Here is a 19541-nt window from a genome sequence, read left to right on the forward strand (position 1 = left end):
AGGGACATTATATTGCTGAGGGTTGTTGTGGAGATGAATTGAGGCTATAGGTAAAGGCTCTGCAAGGCAGTTTCATACGGAGATGAGAGCTTGGGCTCTCCAGCCAGACGTGCTGGGTCAGGAAATCCCCAATGGGGAAGAGAAAGCTCAAGATGGGAGGCGACGACCTGAGAAGCACAAGGTCAGACCCCGGTCCAGAGGCATGTCCACGTTGGGCAGCCTAGGTTGGGTTTAACATGGGCATTTGGGGATCTAAATCAGGGTGGAATCTACAGCTATGGGTGCCTGGGTCTGTCTAAATCCAGGTCCCCACCCTACCTCGCCCTGGTCCTTCCAGGGCAGGGCGACTCACCAGCAGGGCCAGCGCGATGGTCATGAGCACAGCACAGCCTGCCATGCCAGCCAGGCCAATGAGGTGCAGAGTCCGCCGTCCAGCTCGCTCTACCACGAACAGCTGTGGACAAGGAAAGAGTCATATTCCCTCTGCCTGGTCTGGTGCCTCTTAGAGCCTACCCGTGCAGAGGCTCACCTCAATAGCCAGAGACAAGGACCTGCACACACTCGTGAGGAAAACAACACCTTTCCCCACCAGGCTGAAGCTTAGAGGCCTCATAGGGAATTAGGGCAGAATTCTGAGTCTAACAGTAACAGGGCGAGAGGTGGCCCTGGGTCACCTTGCTTGATCAGACAGCAAGAGCATCCTGGCTGTGACCTTGGGAGGTATTCTCACCTCCCTGGAGGCCTGTGTCAGCTGTACAGTGTGAGCAATGAGCTTTACAAGTTTATTGACAAGCCTGGCTCCCGGTATAGGCTGTCATTCTGTCACGAGGCTCTGAGCTGAACCCTGGCTGCCGACCAAAAGCAAGCAAAGACTCACCGACACCACAGTGAAGGCTGTGTTGACGATACCCGAGCCGATGGTGGCATACACAGGCTGCTGCACACCCGCCTTCTCGAAGATGCTTGTTGAGTAATAGAACACCTGCCAGAAAGGGAGACAGTTGGTGATCTGCTGCGCCACGGCCTTCTCCTGCCTCTGTGCTAGTCACTAGTGTGTGGTGGGGGGATGAACACTTCTCAGGCAGGAGGATACCGCCACAGATTTTGGTTCCATAGGTTTACTACTTTGGCAAAATTTGCTTATGGTTGTGTTTGGGATTCTCTCACGGTGCACACTTGAGCCTGGACTTGGCTGGGGTTACAGGAAGGGGTAGGTGGGATACTCACAGCATTGATACCCGACAGCTGCTGGGACAGCTGCAGCACCACAGCAATGAGGAGAGGCTGGCGGTAGGCGGCCGAGCGGAACAGCTCCAGGATGGTGACCTTCTTCTCCCTCATCATCTGCCGACCCTCTTCTTTCATCTCCTGCAGGTCTCGGGTCACATCGGCTGTCCCACGAAGCTTCTTCAGCACTGGTGGGACCGGAGGGAAGGTGGGGTGGCTCAGAGTGGGAAAAAGGCCTGAGCTCAGGGGGGCAGGGAGGAGGGCAGGGCCCAGCCCGTACCACTCTTGGCCCGGTTCTCCTCGTTTCGATTGATGAGCAGGAAGCGGGGGCTCTCAGGGCAGAAGGGCAACAGGATACACTGTAGCAGGGCTGGGACGAAGATGATACTCAGCAGCAGAGGCCACAAGTTTGCATTGCCCATAATGGAGTCCAGGCCGAAAATCTGGACAAAGAAACCAGGGACCGTGAGTGCCCCTGCCCTGCCCTGCCCCTACTCAAGTACCCATCCCACTCAGCCAGTGGCCTTCCCAGCCCACCAACTGCTAGGAGACGGGAAGACCTTGCCGAACCTGTTGCTCTTCTGTAAAACCAGCTCAAATTACAAGGACAAGGGACAAGGCCACATATTAACGTGTCTAGCACAGCTTGTGGGCATAGTTACTCAGCTACAGGAGGATTAAAGAACGGGGAACCTCAGGGAGAGAAGGTACGGTGTGCATGGAGGCTTACAGGCCCACGCTGAAGTGGGCCCCTGCGATGAAGGGAGATGAGAAGGCCAAGGGCTCTTGCTCTTAGACTGGTGTGGGTAGGGGTTATGTGTGCTCTGGAACCTGTCTACTGTGAGGGTGTCCTAGGATTGGGGAGAGAAGTTCTCTGCTGGACTGTGACCCGAGGGCCAGAGCTGTGGGCAGAGGCAGTACAGAGTGGGTAGAACTGGCTTACCTGGGCAATGAGGATGCCAACGACGATGCCCAGCTGGTGCAGCGTGCCTAGAGCTCCGCGGAGAGCTGTAGGTGACACCTCTCCCACATACATGGGCACAAAGCCAGTGGTCAGGCCACAGTACACTCCAATGATAAAGCGGCCCAGGATCAGCATCTCAAAAGACTTGCCCAGTTTGGAGAAGCCCATGAGCACGGCAGACACAAAGGCCAACAGGTTCATCATCAGCATGGAGTTCCGTCTGTGGAGCAGGTCACAGTGGGTCAGCCAGCTCCCAGGACCCAGAGGCTCCTCAGGGATGAGGCCAGTCAGGGTATCTCTGCCTCTGTCATACCCCCCCCCCCGAACTCCATGGGCTCCCCAAGGCAGGGCTGGGGCCTTTCCTGCTTACCTGCCAAAGCGATTAACAAAGAGGCCCACAGAGAAGGAGCCAATCATGCCACCGACTGAGAAGATGGCCACTGAGAGGGACCAGAGCGTGGTGAGCGTGGTGGGCAGGATGGATTCTCCATAGCGGTGGACCCATGTCTGGTTGTAGAACTCCTCAATAACCTGCAGGGAGAAGATCCTAGGTAGGCGGCCCCTCCAGACAGAGTGGCCACTCCGCAAAGACATTGTGCGTTCTTCACCTGCTTCTTTCCTTTATGTAGGACCAGTTTCCCTGGGTGAGAAGAGGACTGGGCTCTCCCATCCCAAGGTGCTTAAGACTTGCTGGGGAAGATGGCAAGAATGACAGAGCCAGTTTGGGCACAGGACTCAAGTGGCTCCCTGTCCGCTGCAGGCCACTAGGTCACAGCTGTGGGTCCTGGGCCCTCTCCCAACCCCATTGGGGAGGAAGCACAGCTGGACAGACAGGTTCTGCCATTCTGAGGGCCTGTGGGAAGTGCGCACTGACGCTGCATTTTGAGCCTGGAGGACTAAAGGACACGCTCTAAGGCACACTGTCACTTTCTGTCTCCTAGGCCAGCTCCCCTGTGGCTGGCTGGAAATGCCACCTTGAAGGAACCATGGCCTCTTTCCTTTGCTAAGTGCTCAGCTGAGAGATTCGGGGAAAGGCCCCAGGCAAGGAAGTGGTTCCAGGAACTGGAGACATCTGTCCTGGTATGAGCCTGGTCATTAGCCCTGCCCCCACACCAGGGAGGGCCTAACCTGGTGCCAAAGATGTGGCCATAGGCAGGTGGCGCTGGATCTCAGACACTCACCACACTGTCAGGCCATACTGACAACGCCCAGTGCCAGACTTAGCCAGACCCACCCAGCACACATGTAGCCATGGCCAGGCCCAAGTATATACGGAGAAACAACTTTCTGTGTACTTGCCCTGACATGACACATACTATACTTTGATTTCACCTCACTTTCTTTCTCTCTCTTTGAAACAGAGTCTCAGGAGCTCACAGTAACCCTCCTGCCTCAGCCTCTTGAATGCTAGGATCATAGATGTGAGCGACCGTGCCTGGATCATATTGTACTCACAAGGCTCTCGGTTTTGGCCAGTCACAACCCCTCCTCCATCCTTATCACTTGCACCTCTTACACAATCCCACACTGACACAAGCCACTCCCTCCCTAGGTGCACATGGCAGGCTTCTGCACACAGCAGCACATACCCTCTCCGTAGCCACCCCTTCGAGTCCTTCTGATTCTAATACTGAAGTATGGCAGAGAGGAAGGGATGGATTGCTGCAGTTGCCAAAGGAAAAGGGTGTGGAGCAGCCCCTCGGGTGCCCACTGGGCCTGGGCTGGCTCTGCTGTCACTGGTTGTCAAGTCCAGAACCTGACAGAGCCAGGCTCCAGGGGTTAGGACAGACCAACTGGAAAAAGGCCGTCTAAGCACATACTTGTCTGCTGTATAAAGAGAAGCGAGACAGTGCAGGGGTCAGAACCTAGTTCTGAATGGAAACACAATCAAGTTCTGATCCCAGGCCTATCCCTTTGCTCCAGGTTGACTGTGGGCAAGTTCCAGCAGCTCTGAGCTCTGACTGCCTCTCCTCCGACACCGACTTCAGCACTGCAATCACGTCTCACTTAGTGGGGGCACAGTCTAAGAAATGTGTGATTAGGTGATTCCATTATGCAAACATCAGAGTGCATTTAGAATAAACCTAAGTGGTGTGGGTCATTCAGGGGCTCTTGGTGCAATTAAGAGATTGCAAACATGAGATATGCCAGGATGCTGCTGCGGGATCAGGCTGCTTCAGGTCAGGCTGTTCTATGTGGAGAAGGAACTCACTGTAAAGCTATAATTAAAAAATACTAGATAAAGCTATTAAGCTACCTCTATTGCCATTTTATAATTTTTTAAAAATTTTACTTTAAATTATATGTGTGAATCTATATGTGGGTATGTATACACGAATACAGGTGCTTATGTGGGCGTCAGATTCCCGGGAGCTGGCGATACAGGATATTGTCAGTCGCCTGCTTTGGGTGCTGGGAACTAAACCTGGGTTCTCTGTACCCTTGAGGCATCTCTCCAGCCCCTATCGTCACTTTGTATATGACTGTGTGTGCTAAACACTTTATTTCTGCTATAGGGAAGACTGGGCATATGAAGCAAGGGCTCTCCCACTGAGCTATAGATAGCCACAGCTCTGTGCTCAGCTTTTACGACTGGTAGCACAGTGGGTACGCTTACAGACGGAAGAGCAATGCCAGGATGCCAGTGTTTCTAGCTCTCAGGAATATTTTCTACATGACTTTGTTTTGTGGTGCGGGGATATAAACTCAGGTCAAGCGCCCTCCCGCTGAACAACTCTGCAGCTGTTATGGTATTACAGGATGGAGACTCTGAACACCTGCAGACTGTCATAGAAAGATCTTTATGGCACATGACTGCCTCCATTACAGTGCCAGGGGCAATTCAGGACACCAACTTCTGGTACCCAGGGCACACTGTCCTGACCCCAGTTCATTGAAATCCATTGACTAAGTCTGAGTATACTTCCCTGCCACAATTTAACATCAAGAGCCACGCCCCGTGAATCCAGCCTCCATCCTACCTCCCCTTCCTGCTGTTGTTACTCCTACCTTTGAGATCTAGTCCAGAGATTTCTGGACTCTCAGGAGTTGGTCCTCCTGGAGGTCAGGGGCCAGAGCCAGTGGTCGGGGTACCTTGAGTCAAAGGGACTTTAGGCTCTCTTCCTAGAAACCCTTGACCTTACAGGGCAAGGGCAGAGACCAGGCTGACTGCAGCCAACAAAACAAAGTACTTGTGTTCTTCAAGGGATGCCACATCCCAGAGAACTGCAGGAATGGCAAGGCCCTGTTTATCAGGCTCTGCCGAGAACAGGCCGTTCTGAATAAGGGAGCCGTATAGATAAACTGCAAGTTCTTCTTCAGGACCCAACTGGGAACTGGGTCTCTGTCCCTTTGTCACTCAGGGTGACCAAGCAGACCCGCAAGAAGAATGTAAAGTTATTGAAGTCCTTGCAGGCAAAACACTCACAAACATTTAAAAGAAATAAACAAAAGTTTCTGAGGCAAGGTCTTTCTGTGTAGCCCTGGTCGTCCTGGAATTCTCTAAGTAGACACCAGACTGTCCTTGAACTCAGAGATCTGCCTGTTTCTGCCTCCTGAGTACTGGGATTAAATGCATTTGACATCACAAGTGAGTAAAATACCATTTTTGAAGTCAGCTAGAAGCTTATCTGAACTGTGTGCAGACAGTGGATTTGTGCTGCGACTAAGTCAGTTAAGCTGCCTAGACGAACTTAAGGATGGGCACCGAGCTTCTCTTCTCTTCCCACAGCTCACTCAGGTCTTTAGCTCTCCTCACAGGGCAGGGAGAGGCAGCTCTGAGTGATGAGGTGCTCTGAGCTCTTCCACATGCAGTTAAGTCGCTGCCTGGCCTGGCCTGTCAAGCATGAGCCAAAGCTCACGATCTCCCAGCTCTCGCTGCTAAGTCCCTCTGCTGAGCATGAGGTGTGGGCAGCTGGCTTCCTATACTTCAGCACCACTGGCTCCACCCCCAGGGCCAGCAGAGTCCGAGGGCTTCCACTCAGAATCAGGAGTATTATGTCACGAGCTTCTCAGCCCTCTGCTGTTAGAGACTCTCCTTTTGCAGGGTCCACATGGGGCTCCAAGTTGACATTGGCTCAGGAAAGAGTGGCCCTAGAGAATACTAATTCAATACGGGGGTAGGAGGGTAATTCTAGGGTCACCTTTTTCACCCAGCTACTGCCCTCAGCATCCTCCTGGGGGACGGAAGGTGTACCCTAGGGAGAGAGTACCTGCTCACTTCACCCCTCACAGGATCCCATGGAGCAGCTTCCTCTGCCCCGGCTTATCACTGAGGTGAGGAGCAGCAGCTGCCTGTCCTGAAGGCTCCTGCCCCCTGAGTCAATCACAAGCCCAGGAGTTATCCCTGATGCTGCCACTGCCCCACCCCAGCATCCCAGGTCTGTTGAATGTTGTGCAACAGCTGCCCGGGCTCTAGCCTGGGTTCTCTTCCTGTCTTTCACCCCCAAAGCCATGCCTTCACAGGGATAACAACTAAGTACAGCTCTCCACTCCGCCCTCGCGTTGGGAAAATTTGGAGTAAATTGTCCTAGAATAGGCACAGGCAACAGCTTAGGTTAAGTAGGCCTATGCAGAAGGACCCAAAGTCACATATGACTTTCACTTGCTTTCCATATAATCCCTTTAACATGTAAAGCCAGGGGGTTAGAGAGAAGACCCAGGTTCTGTTCCCAGCACCCAAAAGGCAGCTCACAGCCATCTGCAATGCCAGTTCTAAGAGATCTGCTCTTTTCTAACCCCCATGAGCATGTGGTACACAGATATACAATTAAAAACAAATAAAAATGAAATATAAAACCATTTCTTCATGGGTTTATGTTGATAGGAAGGGTCCTGGTCAGTTGAAAGAACAGTCATGGAACTGGCCTGTCACGAGAGTTGAGGTCCTAGTGGTGCTCTTGGTTTGTGCAGAAGGTACCCAGGCTCATATGGGAAGCACATTGGCTCTGTGTAGCTGAGGTCCTTGGGCTTGGACAGTTTGCAAGAAAAAGCTATTCCTCACCAGGCAGCTCTCCTGGGGTCAGGAGAGGGAGCTGCACATGCCCAAGGGCATCTAGAGAATCTCAAGGTCACACTCTCCCAGGCCCTGGCAACTGTGGGTGAGCATGCCTGCTCTCTACAGAGGAAGTGCTCACTTCCTCTCTGTGGTGGTGGGGTGGTGTCTTGTAAAGGGACGTGAGGCAGAACACGTAGCCTATACACAGAATAAACCTCTGTTGATGTCACTGTTGCTCTCTCTGCCACCTTTCAGAGAAGCAGGAGGACACTAGAGGGTGACTACATTGTAGAATGCTTACTTAGCATACACTGGGCTCTAAGGTTCAAGCCTTAGAAAAAGCAAAAACAAGCAAATCCAACAAAAAATGAGACCCCAAAAAGACTCAAACAAATACATAAGCTACAGAGGAGCAGGTGAGGCAGGGTTCCCAGATTACATTGCTAAGCACAGGTGACTATGATATGAACTACACAGGGAAAGACGAACCCGAAGAAACTCAAGGGTCTGACGCAGAAACCCTAGAGGGCTGAAGCCCCAAGTTCCTAAGTTCTGAGCAAGAGGGTCCCCATCTTAAGAGTGGGAGTTCCCTGGTATGGGGAGCTTGCTAAAAAGTAAGTCACACACAGACTTGCTTTTTTCAACCCTTTCAAAGTCTGAGACCCATTTTGGCTCACAGGCTACATACAATGGTGTGCTAGCTAGCTTGGCCATCCTGCTGACCTGACCCAAGATTCTAGACTGCTGCAGGTCTATTTGGGAACCTCTGGCTGCTCTCAATACCCACCCTTTGGATATTAGAAAGTGGGGATGAAGGGTATATGGCCCAGCCTTCCCATTCCTCTTACAAGGAAAAAGGGGTCAGGTTGTCCAGCTCAGTCCCCTGGCCTGGTCTTCACCCCTACGCCCAGCCTCTCTTCTTTCCCAGAATGCTTGCCCCTGCATCTCTTCTCCCCTCCCAGGGCTTGTCTCCGTAACAATGCAGCTACACCCTACACCCGAGGGTCAGTCGTGAACCTGGGGCCAGATGTTCCAGGTGGGTCTGGACAGTCCCACCCACTGTATCCCCGGGGGCCCCTCTCTGAAACCAGGGAGGAAGAGGCTCAGGCTAAAGCTAGAAGCAGAGTCAGACCACCCAGGCTGCTTGAGAAGATCCAGAGCTGGCCATCCTCCTCGGCAAGGACAGGCCTTTGCCCTGGCAAGGGATCCCTTCCCTGCTCCACAGCCTGCAGGAACTTCCCACGTAGACAGACTTCACCTCACTGTGGCAGTGGCAGCAGAGCCCTCTCAGGCCTCAGGATGAAGTGTCTCTTCACCAGCACCATGACTCATATCCTTTCTGGGCAGACAGTGACCCCACATCTCAAAATGCTCTTTCCCCTCTATTTGCGCACCTTTCAGGGAATGCAATTCCCCTCTGGGAAGTCCCCCTGGCCACTCCTTCCTTCCATGAAAGCTGTTTTCAAACAAGAGCAATCTGCTCCTTAGAGAACATCTGTCATGTCTACAGTGCCTGCTTGGCATCCTACTGAATACAGGACAGTCCATCACAATAAATACTGAAGAACTATCCGGTGCACAGTACCCATGGTGCTGAGGCTGAGAAAATAGGGTTAACTGTCACCTCTGCTCCTCTGTGTCCGTCCATGTCTCCACCACTGTCCTCGGACAGCTGACCAGAAGGTGCCGTGATGGAGAACAAACATGGTCTGATCCATGTGTCACTGGTGTTGGGCATGGGGAACGAAGGGGGCTCGCAATGACGGGGCTGTGGCAGTTTGAGGGCGTGAAGGATTGTGCAACAGTTGTGTGGGAAGTTCTTGGGTTGTCTGTGCACGACTGAACTTGACTCAGCTCTGAGCTCAGAGCACAGTGGGCTAGAAGTGTGACAAGGGTGAGGAAGGGTCTAGAGGCCGAGGCAGAGGCAGGGGATCTGTGTGAGTTCAAGGCTAGCCAGGGAGGGAGGGAGGGAGGGAGGGGAGAGAGAATGTTTAGATACCACCCTTTCTCAGCGGAAGTTGAACACACATCGGACCCAGACTCTGTGCTAACGGTGTCCTTGGTATAGCCTCTCCGCACCTCTACACTCCTTCCTCAGAAAATGGAGGTTATGGTGCCTACTTGACAAGGTTCTGATGAGAACAACCCAATGAGCATTTCTAAAGCACTTAGATCACACACAGGAGACTAAGGCAACGGTCACGGTCTGTGGTGATAGAAGACTATAGCTTGTGTCCCTAGAGAGGAGGCGTCAGCTCCACCACGGGGCACTGGGCTGGAGCTGGGAAGCAGGTCTAGCTCAGTTCTTTCACTAGCGAAGCCAGGTCACTTCAGGCAAGGCCTCACTCACTTCCTCTGTAGACCAGGATCCTCCCTTGCCAAACAAGAAGGGCTGAGCTGACATCAGGTCCCTCCCAACAGTCTCTCTGGATTCAATGGAAGCCTATTTCTCGGATGTGCTGGGTCTTGCCCTCTCATCAAACTGGAGAGAGGCACTGTGCAGGTCAGCCTCACCTTTCCACCTCATCTTAAAAGGAACTGGACTGGAGCCCACCCCCACCAATCCCACTGCACCCCAGCTCAGCCCTTGACTTGCCAGTTGCCTTTTCCCAGCCTTGGTCTCCTCATCCACAAAAAGGAAGACAGTCTTGCCTGCCAGGCTTATAAGGTGCAGGGAGAGGAGTTAATTTGAGGGCAAGTGCTGTATAAACATTTAAGATAATATCACGATTAATTACTACTTCCGGGTAGAAGCCTTTCAGGCCTGTTTTATGACGAAGAACAAACTCCTGGCGATGAGTGGAGGAATGTCCATCCACTGTGGGCGAAGCTTCGAGAGCATGGCACCCAGCCTCACTCCTAAGAGAAGCACTTGGAACAGACCTGGGAAATTGGAGCGCTGGTGCAGGTGGACAGATTCCACACCAGGGGAGCCTTTTCCCGTGACCAAGTCCTGCCCAAGCCCTGCGCACTTGTCTGGGCATCTGGCCCTCCTTGCTGTGGGCCCATCCTCCCCTCTTCTAGGTATGAGTGCCAAATCCTTCATAAAGCCCTTCTGCTGCTACCCCTCCCCTAACCTCTCCTCTTCTTTTGAAATCTCTGTGTTCGACCAGCTGGGGAACATAAATATTTGTACGAAAAACGGCATCTCTGCTGACCATGGACAGACTGTTTTGTCATTAATCCCTCAACAATATGGAAGTATAGCAAATAAATACCGACATTTGTGTGGTCTCAGATGCAGGTAAGCAAGGGGTGTGTGAGTGAGAGGAACAATGTACACAGATTTGTGCAGCACTGTGCTGTTCCATCAGGAGGGTCCTGGAGCCTACCCCTTACAGATCCCCACACTCCCCTTTTCCCAAAGGGTCTCCCCATCCCTTGAGATGGGATGGCTTTAGAAACCAGAATGTGTTCTGTGGTGTCAACGCCATATCTCCTTGCTGCAGAGTGCATTCTGGGTAAGTCCTTGCTGAATGCTAGCAGAACTGAATCACCGCATCTTCCTTGGGCAACGGATTCAGTCTTACTCAAGCACGGTGGCCACTGTGTGTGCTACATGCTGGCCAAGTCACACTTGGGTCCTCTCTTCATACACCTATCCTGACGCAATGGCCATCTCCACTCCGGCACTGGCCTTCGACTGTTCCTTACTTGCTAGGAAGCCTCCAAGGCAGACAAACTCCTTCCAGCTGTGCTCACACCTGTACCTTGTTCCTCCTTGCCAAGAGCAGTCTCCTAGACTCCTTCCTGCCCAACAGCTGCCTCCTACAAGCTCCCTGCACTTACCTTATTCTTTCCCTCTCCTCTACTGATGCCTTACATCGTGTTTATAAAGAAATCTGGAATAAGAACAAAAAATCCCAGCACAAACACCAACCTTAGGTCAAGCCTCCAGTCACTCCGACCTTTTCTCTCTTCTCTACCAAGCCTCCTCAAGTCTCTTGAGCCCCTGCCTCCACTTCTTGAATACCTGCTGGGATTCTAGGTGGGCACCACCATGCCCTGCATGCACCTGGTTTTAGATGTCGGCTCCTCTCCCTAGGGTCCTCTCTATCTGCAGCTGGGAATGAGCTAAATGCTTGCTCTCCTTACTTCAGAGATCCTCTCCCATTCCCATCTGGATAGCAGTGACCCTCGCTCAGTCACTCACCAGTCTTGGTGTTCAAGAAGCCAGATCAAATGGATGAGCACCTCTGCACGTCACCAGAGGCAGACAATAAACTGATTCCTGCCACCTCACCCTAACTCCTCCCCTGAACCAAAAATACAAAAGCCATTCTTGAACCCTACTCCCTCATGTTCTCATACTGAACTGATTGACTAAATCCTGTCTATCTCTCCTTTCCAGATTAAGAAAAAGAAGTGACATTTGTATGACATGTACTCTGACACATGGTGATCAAAGGACCATTTGTAGGAATCTGTCCTCTTCTTCTACCGCATGGGTCCAGGGACCGAACTCAGGTGGTCAGGCCTGGTGGCAGGCACCTTTTACATTGACCCATCTGTCCAGCACCCGGCAGTTGTTCTCACTTCACTAGTCTGTGAGTGTTTCTAACCCCGGCTCACTTTCAGATCTATTCCTCAACTCCAGGTGCCTGAATATCTCCAAAGACGCAGATCTGATCAGGCCTGTCCTCCTCCATGGGCTTGAAGGTCTCTGATATCCTCCATCTGTCCACCTGGCTGTGCCATGCCAAGCTGGGGGCTGGCTATGCTGCAGGTCCAAGTCATTCGTGCAAGGACTACAGTGGTCCAGTTCTGACTTGCCGTGAACCCAAATTCTCTTCTCCCCCAGCCCACCGTCCTGAGATGCCGAAATACTCATTCTTCATGGATGTAGCGCTCTGTGCATCTATCGTCTTACTGCCCCTCCCCTGCTCACTCCACCCTGTCTGTGTTGGGAAAAACTCCTCCTGGATCCGAGTTATGTCACCAACTCACTGGAACCACAGTTAAGACATTGCTTAACCCAGTACTTCCCAACTTCAGCTCCCCGTCGGAAACAGTTAAGGCGCTTCCTCAGCATCCCACACCAATTACTTCAGAATCTGGGGGTGTGTAGGGAACCTCGATGTGCAAACTTCTCTTCCTACTTCCTCCTATCTTGTCTCACAGGCTTTCTGTCTGCTCAGATTCCCGGAAAGAGCCCGCTCCAAAGCACACACCTTGGTGGGAGCTGCTCTAAGCACTCAGTAAAAGCATGGGCTCACGGTTGCCATGTCAGATCCGGAAAAAATCCCATGAGGGCTGTGCAGCTCAGCATGAGTCAGCAGCCAAGCCTTCTAGTGACCAGCATCAGGCGTGGCCCCTATAGCCAAGCCCCGCCTACTTGGAAGAAGTCCAGGTCTAATTTCACACAGTCTGGTGCTTTAGCTGGGGCTCTGGTCCCGGGCTCACTGCACTCACTGTCTAGCCTCATCAGTCTGGCTAGCGAGCACGGTCCTGACGGGAGGGCTGTCTACTTCCATTTCCCGATCCCTGTGAAAGTATGGATTGATAAAACGGCAAGAGTGTTGGGTCAGGAAGGTAGCCTGAGGCTATGGAAACAAAGAGTTTGGCTTCAGATGCCACCATTCACTAGCATGTGACCTTGGGCCCATGGGTCATTTCATCAGCCCTGACTGGCATTTTCCAGGTCTATAAAATAGAAAACAGCACCCACCCACGCAAAACGCCTAGTGTAGAGGGGGGACTACGACAGTCTCCATTTCTGTTCCTACCCTCTTTCCCCCTCTTCTCCCAGAACAAGCAGGCGACTGCCAGAGTCCTCTCCAGTCTAGACTCCCAGAGAGCAAGTGGGGGAATATTTGGGATGTGCAATGGGGAGAAAGAAGCCAGGCCTCTAGCTCCTGCGGTGCCTCGGGGCAAGCAGCCAGTTTGCTTAAATTAACATTGGAAACTCCAGAAGAGGAAGGCGTTTCAATCTAGAACTGGGCTGTGCTGTATGTGGGTGGGGTGTGAGGACGTAAAACCCGCACAATAGGGCAGCTCTGCACACTGGCTCTGTCCACCTTGGTGGCACTGGGGAAGGTTCCTCCACTCTGACCATGTCCCCCCGACCTGCCCTGCGGCAGGTGTGGAGCTCTCGGAAGCCCCAAAACCATGTAAATGAAGCCCGCTTCACTGATCATGGTAAGTGTCTGTGCTAGGTGACCTACCAAGATCGTAGAATTCCAGCTGATGTCAGTGGCGGGCACCCAGGGGGTGCCAAGAGTATGTGAGTGGGAGCATGGGTGGTGGCGGTGGTGGTGTGTGTGTGGCTGGGATGGTGTAGCACTTACCTTCTGGGGGGCATTGATGACGCCAGTGTTGTAGCCGAACTGCAGGGATCCAAGCACTGCCCCTCCCACGGCCAGCATGAGGCGGCCAGTCACCTTCTGCAGAAGAAGAAATCACAGCGTTACAGACATGTCTGGGCCCTGAGCACTACAGAGCCAAGCCAATGCTGGCAGGGTCTCATATTCAGATGACTCGCCTAACTCCTGGCAACACACCTATCCTTCTCCCAGGAAACTTGGCTACTTCCTGGCCTCGAGTGCCCAAACCTGCTGAGCTGACTTCTAGACTTTTCTCTGAGGACAGAGGAATCAGGGTCTTCTCCACACAGTTAGAGAGAGGCCTCGAGTTTTCCAGGTCTCATTCCCCAGGTAGAGTGATGTCTGCACTGCAGGTGGCTCCAGAGTCTGGGAGGACCAGGAACCAACCTTCCCTCTTGTGCCAGGGAGGCCAAACTAAAGGAAAGGAACAGTGCAGATGGGGAAGAACAGCTCTGGATCCGAAGCCAAGGGCGATGGTCTAGCCCATGGCAACTACAGCAGGCTGTGCCTCCCTGCATCCCTACCCTTATGTGCCTATCTGCAAAATGGGAACAATCATACTGTTTAGCATTAGAGACAGGACGCTGCCCTTCCCCACCCTTCTGAGGCCAGAAGCAAAGCTCTGGAATCTCAGAGCAGGAAACCAAAGTTCCAGTCTACTCAGGGGTCTTCAGCAGGACGAGGGTTGGAACTCAGGGCCCTGGAGATGCGATTCAGTGCTCCTCACACCACTGCTCCCATCCCCAAACCATAAGCTTTCAGGGTCATTTGTGCCCGGGTGAAACACCAGCCAGAAATGTGATTCAAACAGTCCATGACCCGAGGTGACTAAGCACTGAATCCTAAGGAGCACAGGGTTGGAGGCAGCAGGTAGGGGAGAGGCCAGCAGGTGAAAGGGCCTGCTTACAGAGATGAAAGGCCAGTGAGTGTCCACCTGGGTAGACAAAAGGGACTCCTTCCAGCTTTTCAAACGAGGAAGCCAAGAAATGTGACATGAGGCAGGCCCTTCACTGGGTGTGGGAAAGCAGAGCTGGGGAGACATGCCAAAAAAGAAAACAGATAGGAGTCTGCAGATGTAGAACACCTGCACTGGGCTGGGCTGGGCACTGCAGGTCCAGAAGGAGAGTCCTGGAATTCTGAGTCGTGTGAGACTCCAGGACAGTGGAGGATCGTCTGAGCCAGACTTTGGCTTGTCTGGGACTCTGGGCCTGTTTCCCCACAGTACCGAGAAGCAGTGCTCACTTCTAGATTGTTAGATAGAGCTGGGCGTAGCTGTTAAGCAGACATGTTCCTAGGTCTTCTCATTTTCCAGAAGCCCGCAGGACAAGGATTGCCAAAGCTACAGTTGTCACATCAGAGACTGAGAAAGGGGAAGGTTAGTGTCTGCCCCAGCGCGCACAGCAGAATATTGGGGCCTGCCCTCTAATTGTCCGTCTGTCTGTTTCTCCTTGGCTGACCTTGCAAACTCATTCTTTGCGGCTTCCCTTCAATTCCCAAATACCAAATACCAAAGCGAAAGGCAGGGTCCTCAAAGCTCCTGCCTCCCAGCTCTCTAGGGAGCCTCCAGACCCAGGGCTGCTGGTTGAGTGGGCAGCGAGCACATGACAGCCAAGCCAAGGGTCATCAGGTGACCACTGGGACTCAAGAGGCTGTGGTAAACATCAGCGGCAGGGCTCAGTGGTGACAGCTGGGCCCCACCATGTGCCAGGCTGTCTGTGAGGGACATGCTCAGGCTGTTCTCAGGTGCAATACTTAAGGTATGCAAATATTCATTTTTCTAACACATTCTAGAACAGAAATAAAATTAGAACACACCGATGGTTTAGTAATCAATGGCATAGCAATATAATGGAATATTAAAGAATATATCAGATGTATTGGTTTGGGACAGTCTCCCAAATATAATCACAATTATAAGTTTAAAAGCCAGCTTCATATTGAATGTCACCTATGATACAAAATAATTGGAGGGAGGAATATGAATAACCACTTTTAAATGCATATATATATAAAGGATAATGAAGGTTGAGTATGGTGGGCCCACATCTTTAATCTCAGCACTTGGGAAGCAGAGGCAAGAAGATCTGAGTTCAGGGCTAGCTTAGGCTATATAATAATGAACACTGGGGGTCCTGGGTGGCTGGCCAGAGGTAAGGCAAAAATAATACTTCATTTTAGACCCTTGTGCAGTTCTTGAATTCTGAACATTGTGACTGAACTCAGCTACAACAAATTTTTATGAGCCCAAGATTTCACATTACTTATAACAAAGTATTTTATTATTATATCTCAACAACTAGGCAGGCAGAACATGAGTAGCGGCTGCTGCAATGGGATAGGTGAGGTGCGCACTGTGACGGCAGGCTTGTTTATAGTAAGTCTGGCTCTGAGGACAGAGATCCTTAGGTGTGTCCTCGATAAGGCCCTATTCAACAGGCGGAAGTGAGAGTGAAGGGGGATTGGCGGGGAGGGGTGGGAAGCTGCTGGGGAACAAAGACAAACCCCTTCTTAAGGGACTCTGCCACTGGCAGGCCAAGGTCTAACTCCACTGTAGAAGACCAGAAGACCTGCCTACCAAGTATGGGGTTACATCTACCTAGGCAGGCTGCCTTGTTAGAACTTTAAACACTCGGTGAAACAGGTCTAGTTGCCATGTGCAAGAACTGGGGCTCAGGACCCAGGAGGCCCATGCCTGAGGCCAAGGAGACGGCTAATAGTCAAGTGAGCTCCTGTGTGGGGGAGGCAGACCCAATGACCATCCAAGGTACCTGGATTTCAGTAGAGGTGCTTGAGGAATTGAGGAGGCTCTGGAAGACACACTTCCTTTTTTTTTTTTTTTTTTGGTTTTTCGAGACAGGGTTTCTCTGTGGTTTTGGAGCCTGTCCTGGAACTAGCTCTTGTAGACCAGGCTGGTCTCCTCGAACTCACAGAGATCCGCCTGCCTCTGCCTCCGGAGTGCTGGGATTAAAGGCGTGCGCCACCACTGCCCGGCTGGAAGACACACTTCTAAGTTTGCCCTGTGGGCAATCAAAACTCAATTCCCAGTAGGTGACATTGGAATCAGCTTGAAGGGCAAGCACCCAGTCTGCCAAGTAGGAAGGCAGCGAGCGGCAGGACTACATTCCAGGTGGACAGCACAGTACGTGCAGAGAGAGTTAGAAACCGGGGTAGCTGATATGGCCAGGTTAAGAAAATGAGTGGTTAGCAAGGCTAAAGGGGAGGAATGGAGCTCCCGCCCCTTGGTAGGCACATGGCCACCGAGATCTGCCACCTGCCCCAGGTCCCCCACATTCCACACCCTGTTTGATCACTGCCGACTTAGAATTAAGGGGAATAAGGTTTGGATACAGTCTACTCATCATTTTACCTTGTTAGGATTTGAGGCAGGCCCTACCTCTGAGCCTTGGTTTTCTAGGGCCTGGGAAATCTCAATCAACAAGTGTTTGCTGAATGAAGTCAGAACAGGAAGCCACCCTCAGCTGGGCCACCGTAGTCCATCTGCTCCTATTAGCTAGCAGATGAGATTGAAACCCACTCACTCAGCATGTGCTTATCTTTACCAGCCTATGAGGGTTGTGTCTTAGGGAGGGTGGCAAACTGCACCTGAGAACGAGGCATCTTTTAGCACACCCTACACCCTTTCAAGTCTTTCCCTTGGTGTGTGCTCCACAGCCTCTAGCCTAACACACTCATCTGCCAGCGACTGCGGACCCCAAGAAGGAAACCTGGCTTTGCTGCTCCTGCAGCAGAATAATGCCAGGGGTGGAAAGGAGTGGAGAACATCCATAAGGACCCACCTCTCAACTTACTGTTTGGGTAAAACTCATTCCGTGTATCTTTCATCAGAATGACACCTTATGTATGCTGGAACATCAGAGCTCTGAGAAGTGGAAATGGCTGACGCTCTTCCCAAGCCCTCTGAGGAGACCTTTGAGTCAGATAACAGACCCCTTAGGTGCTCCATGGGCTCCCAGTTCATCTGAGCTCAGGCACCCGCACAAGAGGCCTTCCATGTCCCCCTCTTCCCTGTCCCAGAAAGCAACTGGTGTAGTATTAGCTTCAGGGACCTTTATTCCCACTAGCTGGGATGACTGAACAGCCCAGGCCACAGTGGATAGCTTTTGATCACTGGCCTTTTCACCCCGCCTGTGTGCCCTTCCAGCCTGGCTTGTCGGGGAGCAGACTCTTGGTCAATATTGGCAGAGGGCGGGATGGGACGTGGCATCACCACTAGGAGGCAGAGGCAGGGTGTTTCCTTGTGGGAGGAGAGTCCAAGCTTAGCTGTCACTCTATCTTACTCTGCTGCTTCCTGCATGGTCTTTGGGTGTGGGAGCACGAGCCATTGAAGCTTTATAGTCCTATGGGGCAGGCAGGAGGTCCAGCCCCCTTTACTCATACACACACACACACACACACACACACACATATATATGACACACATATGTATATATACATATATCTTTTCTAAAAATGCATTTGAGCAAAGTTCTGAGTATTCTAAAAAAAATCCAAGATATTGCACATCCATGTGCCATGATCATTTGATAGATAAGGAAGGTGAGGTTGGAACAGGGACCCTGGTTTCTTAGCAAGCATAGAGGCTAAGGGCAGGACTAGAGTTCTCCGGACTCCGAGCCTGCTATTTTACTCTGATTCCATCAAGCCTCCCAAATCTTAACAGTGATGCTCTAATCCCACAATGCTGACTTTCATGTGACCTTAGGCCCTGATTCCTCTTGAATCAGTTTCCTTAAAGCCTTCTAGTGGTGTTAAAACTTGCATGACTGTGCAGGCGGTGCACATGGGTCTTTACAGGGGGAGGAGGAGGAGCCGGGCACTTATCAGCAGCACCAGTAATGTGTCAGGCACCCTGCCAGGGCCTGCTCCCATCCTGGCTGACCACCATGAACATACTCTTTCCCTCTAGAAGAGATTGCTTCTACTTTACCAGAGAATGGTAGGCTCAGAGGAAAAAGCTCCTACCCTGGGGTTCAGGGACTTCTCTGAAGGTTCAAATGGGGGGCAGGGCAAACTCTGGTAGCACATGTTCTGTTCTTCCTGGTCAGGTTCTCCCCACTACTTCCAGGTACTGGTTCCTGAAGGAAACAAGGTTTCTACCTGGTGCTTTCTATGTAGGTCAAATTCCATCCCAGCAGCTAGTTCTGAAGCCAGCAGCCAAGGGCTGGGAACCTTTTGGGCATCTTTGCTGGAGTTTACTCTAAGACAAGGTTGGCTGACAATCACTGCTGGGCAGAGGGACCAGATCCCACCTACCAACTAAGAATGGGCTTTACATTTCTAAAGGGTAGGGCTGAGTTTCATTAAATCAGAATTTCCATGACCATTAACAAAACTCATGTTCATGGTTTCTGTGCCAACTCAGCTGCCGTTGTGGCAAGCCAAGGCAGACAGATCTTGTGGCCCAAAAGCCAACAGCATTTGCTATCCTGCCCTTTATAGACAGTTTGTCTTGCTGAAATGTAGGTCCTTGAGCTGCCGGATGCAAAGTCAATTCCTGAACGGTGTGGGATTTTCAAAGCCTTTCAGGAAAAATCACGCCACCCTCCTTAAGTAGCTGAAAGGGGGTGTCTGTCCTTCCTGTGAGGAGCAAAGAAACACCTCCCTGGTCTGTGGGTCAGAGCCTGCAGGGAATAAAGAGACCCTGAAGAAGTTGACACTCTTATTGTACATTTAGTGCTGTGCTGGCACCAACCCAGCTGAGATAAAATTAATTTTTTAATATAGTAATTTTTTTTTGTTTTTTTTTTTTTGATTTTTCGAGACAGGGTTTCTCAGTGGTTTTGGTTCCTGTCCTGGAACTAGCTCTTGTAGACCAGGCTGGCCTCGAACTCACAGAGATCCGCCTACCTCTGCCTCCCGAGTGCTGGGATTAAAGGCATGCGCCACCAACACCCGGCTATTAATTTATTTTTATGTTATTTTCACTGTGTATCTGTGTGAGGGTGTCAGATCCCCTGGAGTTACAGACAGGTATGAGCTGCCATGTGGGTGCTGGGACTTGAACCTGGGT

The 19541-nt window shown here is 51.7% G+C and overlaps 1 protein-coding gene across 1 annotated transcript in view; it reads right to left on the bottom strand.

The window, feature by feature from the left end:
- Positions 1–19541, bottom strand: part of Slc2a1 (solute carrier family 2 member 1) — a 28595-nt gene that overhangs the window by 2636 nt on the left and 6418 nt on the right. The window contains exons 2-8 of the mRNA XM_041651808.1: positions 13475–13570; positions 2562–2722; positions 2171–2411; positions 1508–1670; positions 1228–1415; positions 878–982; positions 353–454 (exon numbers count right to left, since the gene is read on the bottom strand). Of these exons, the coding sequence (XP_041507742.1) occupies positions 353–454; positions 878–982; positions 1228–1415; positions 1508–1670; positions 2171–2411; positions 2562–2722; positions 13475–13570 (1056 nt within the window). The remainder of the gene's footprint in view (positions 1–352; positions 455–877; positions 983–1227; positions 1416–1507; positions 1671–2170; positions 2412–2561; positions 2723–13474; positions 13571–19541) is intronic.

This window comes from Microtus oregoni, unplaced genomic scaffold, assembly GCF_018167655.1.
Source record: "Microtus oregoni isolate MIOR12 unplaced genomic scaffold, Mior012 000005F_ref0000423, whole genome shotgun sequence".
Lineage (NCBI taxonomy): Eukaryota > Metazoa > Chordata > Mammalia > Rodentia > Cricetidae > Microtus > Microtus oregoni.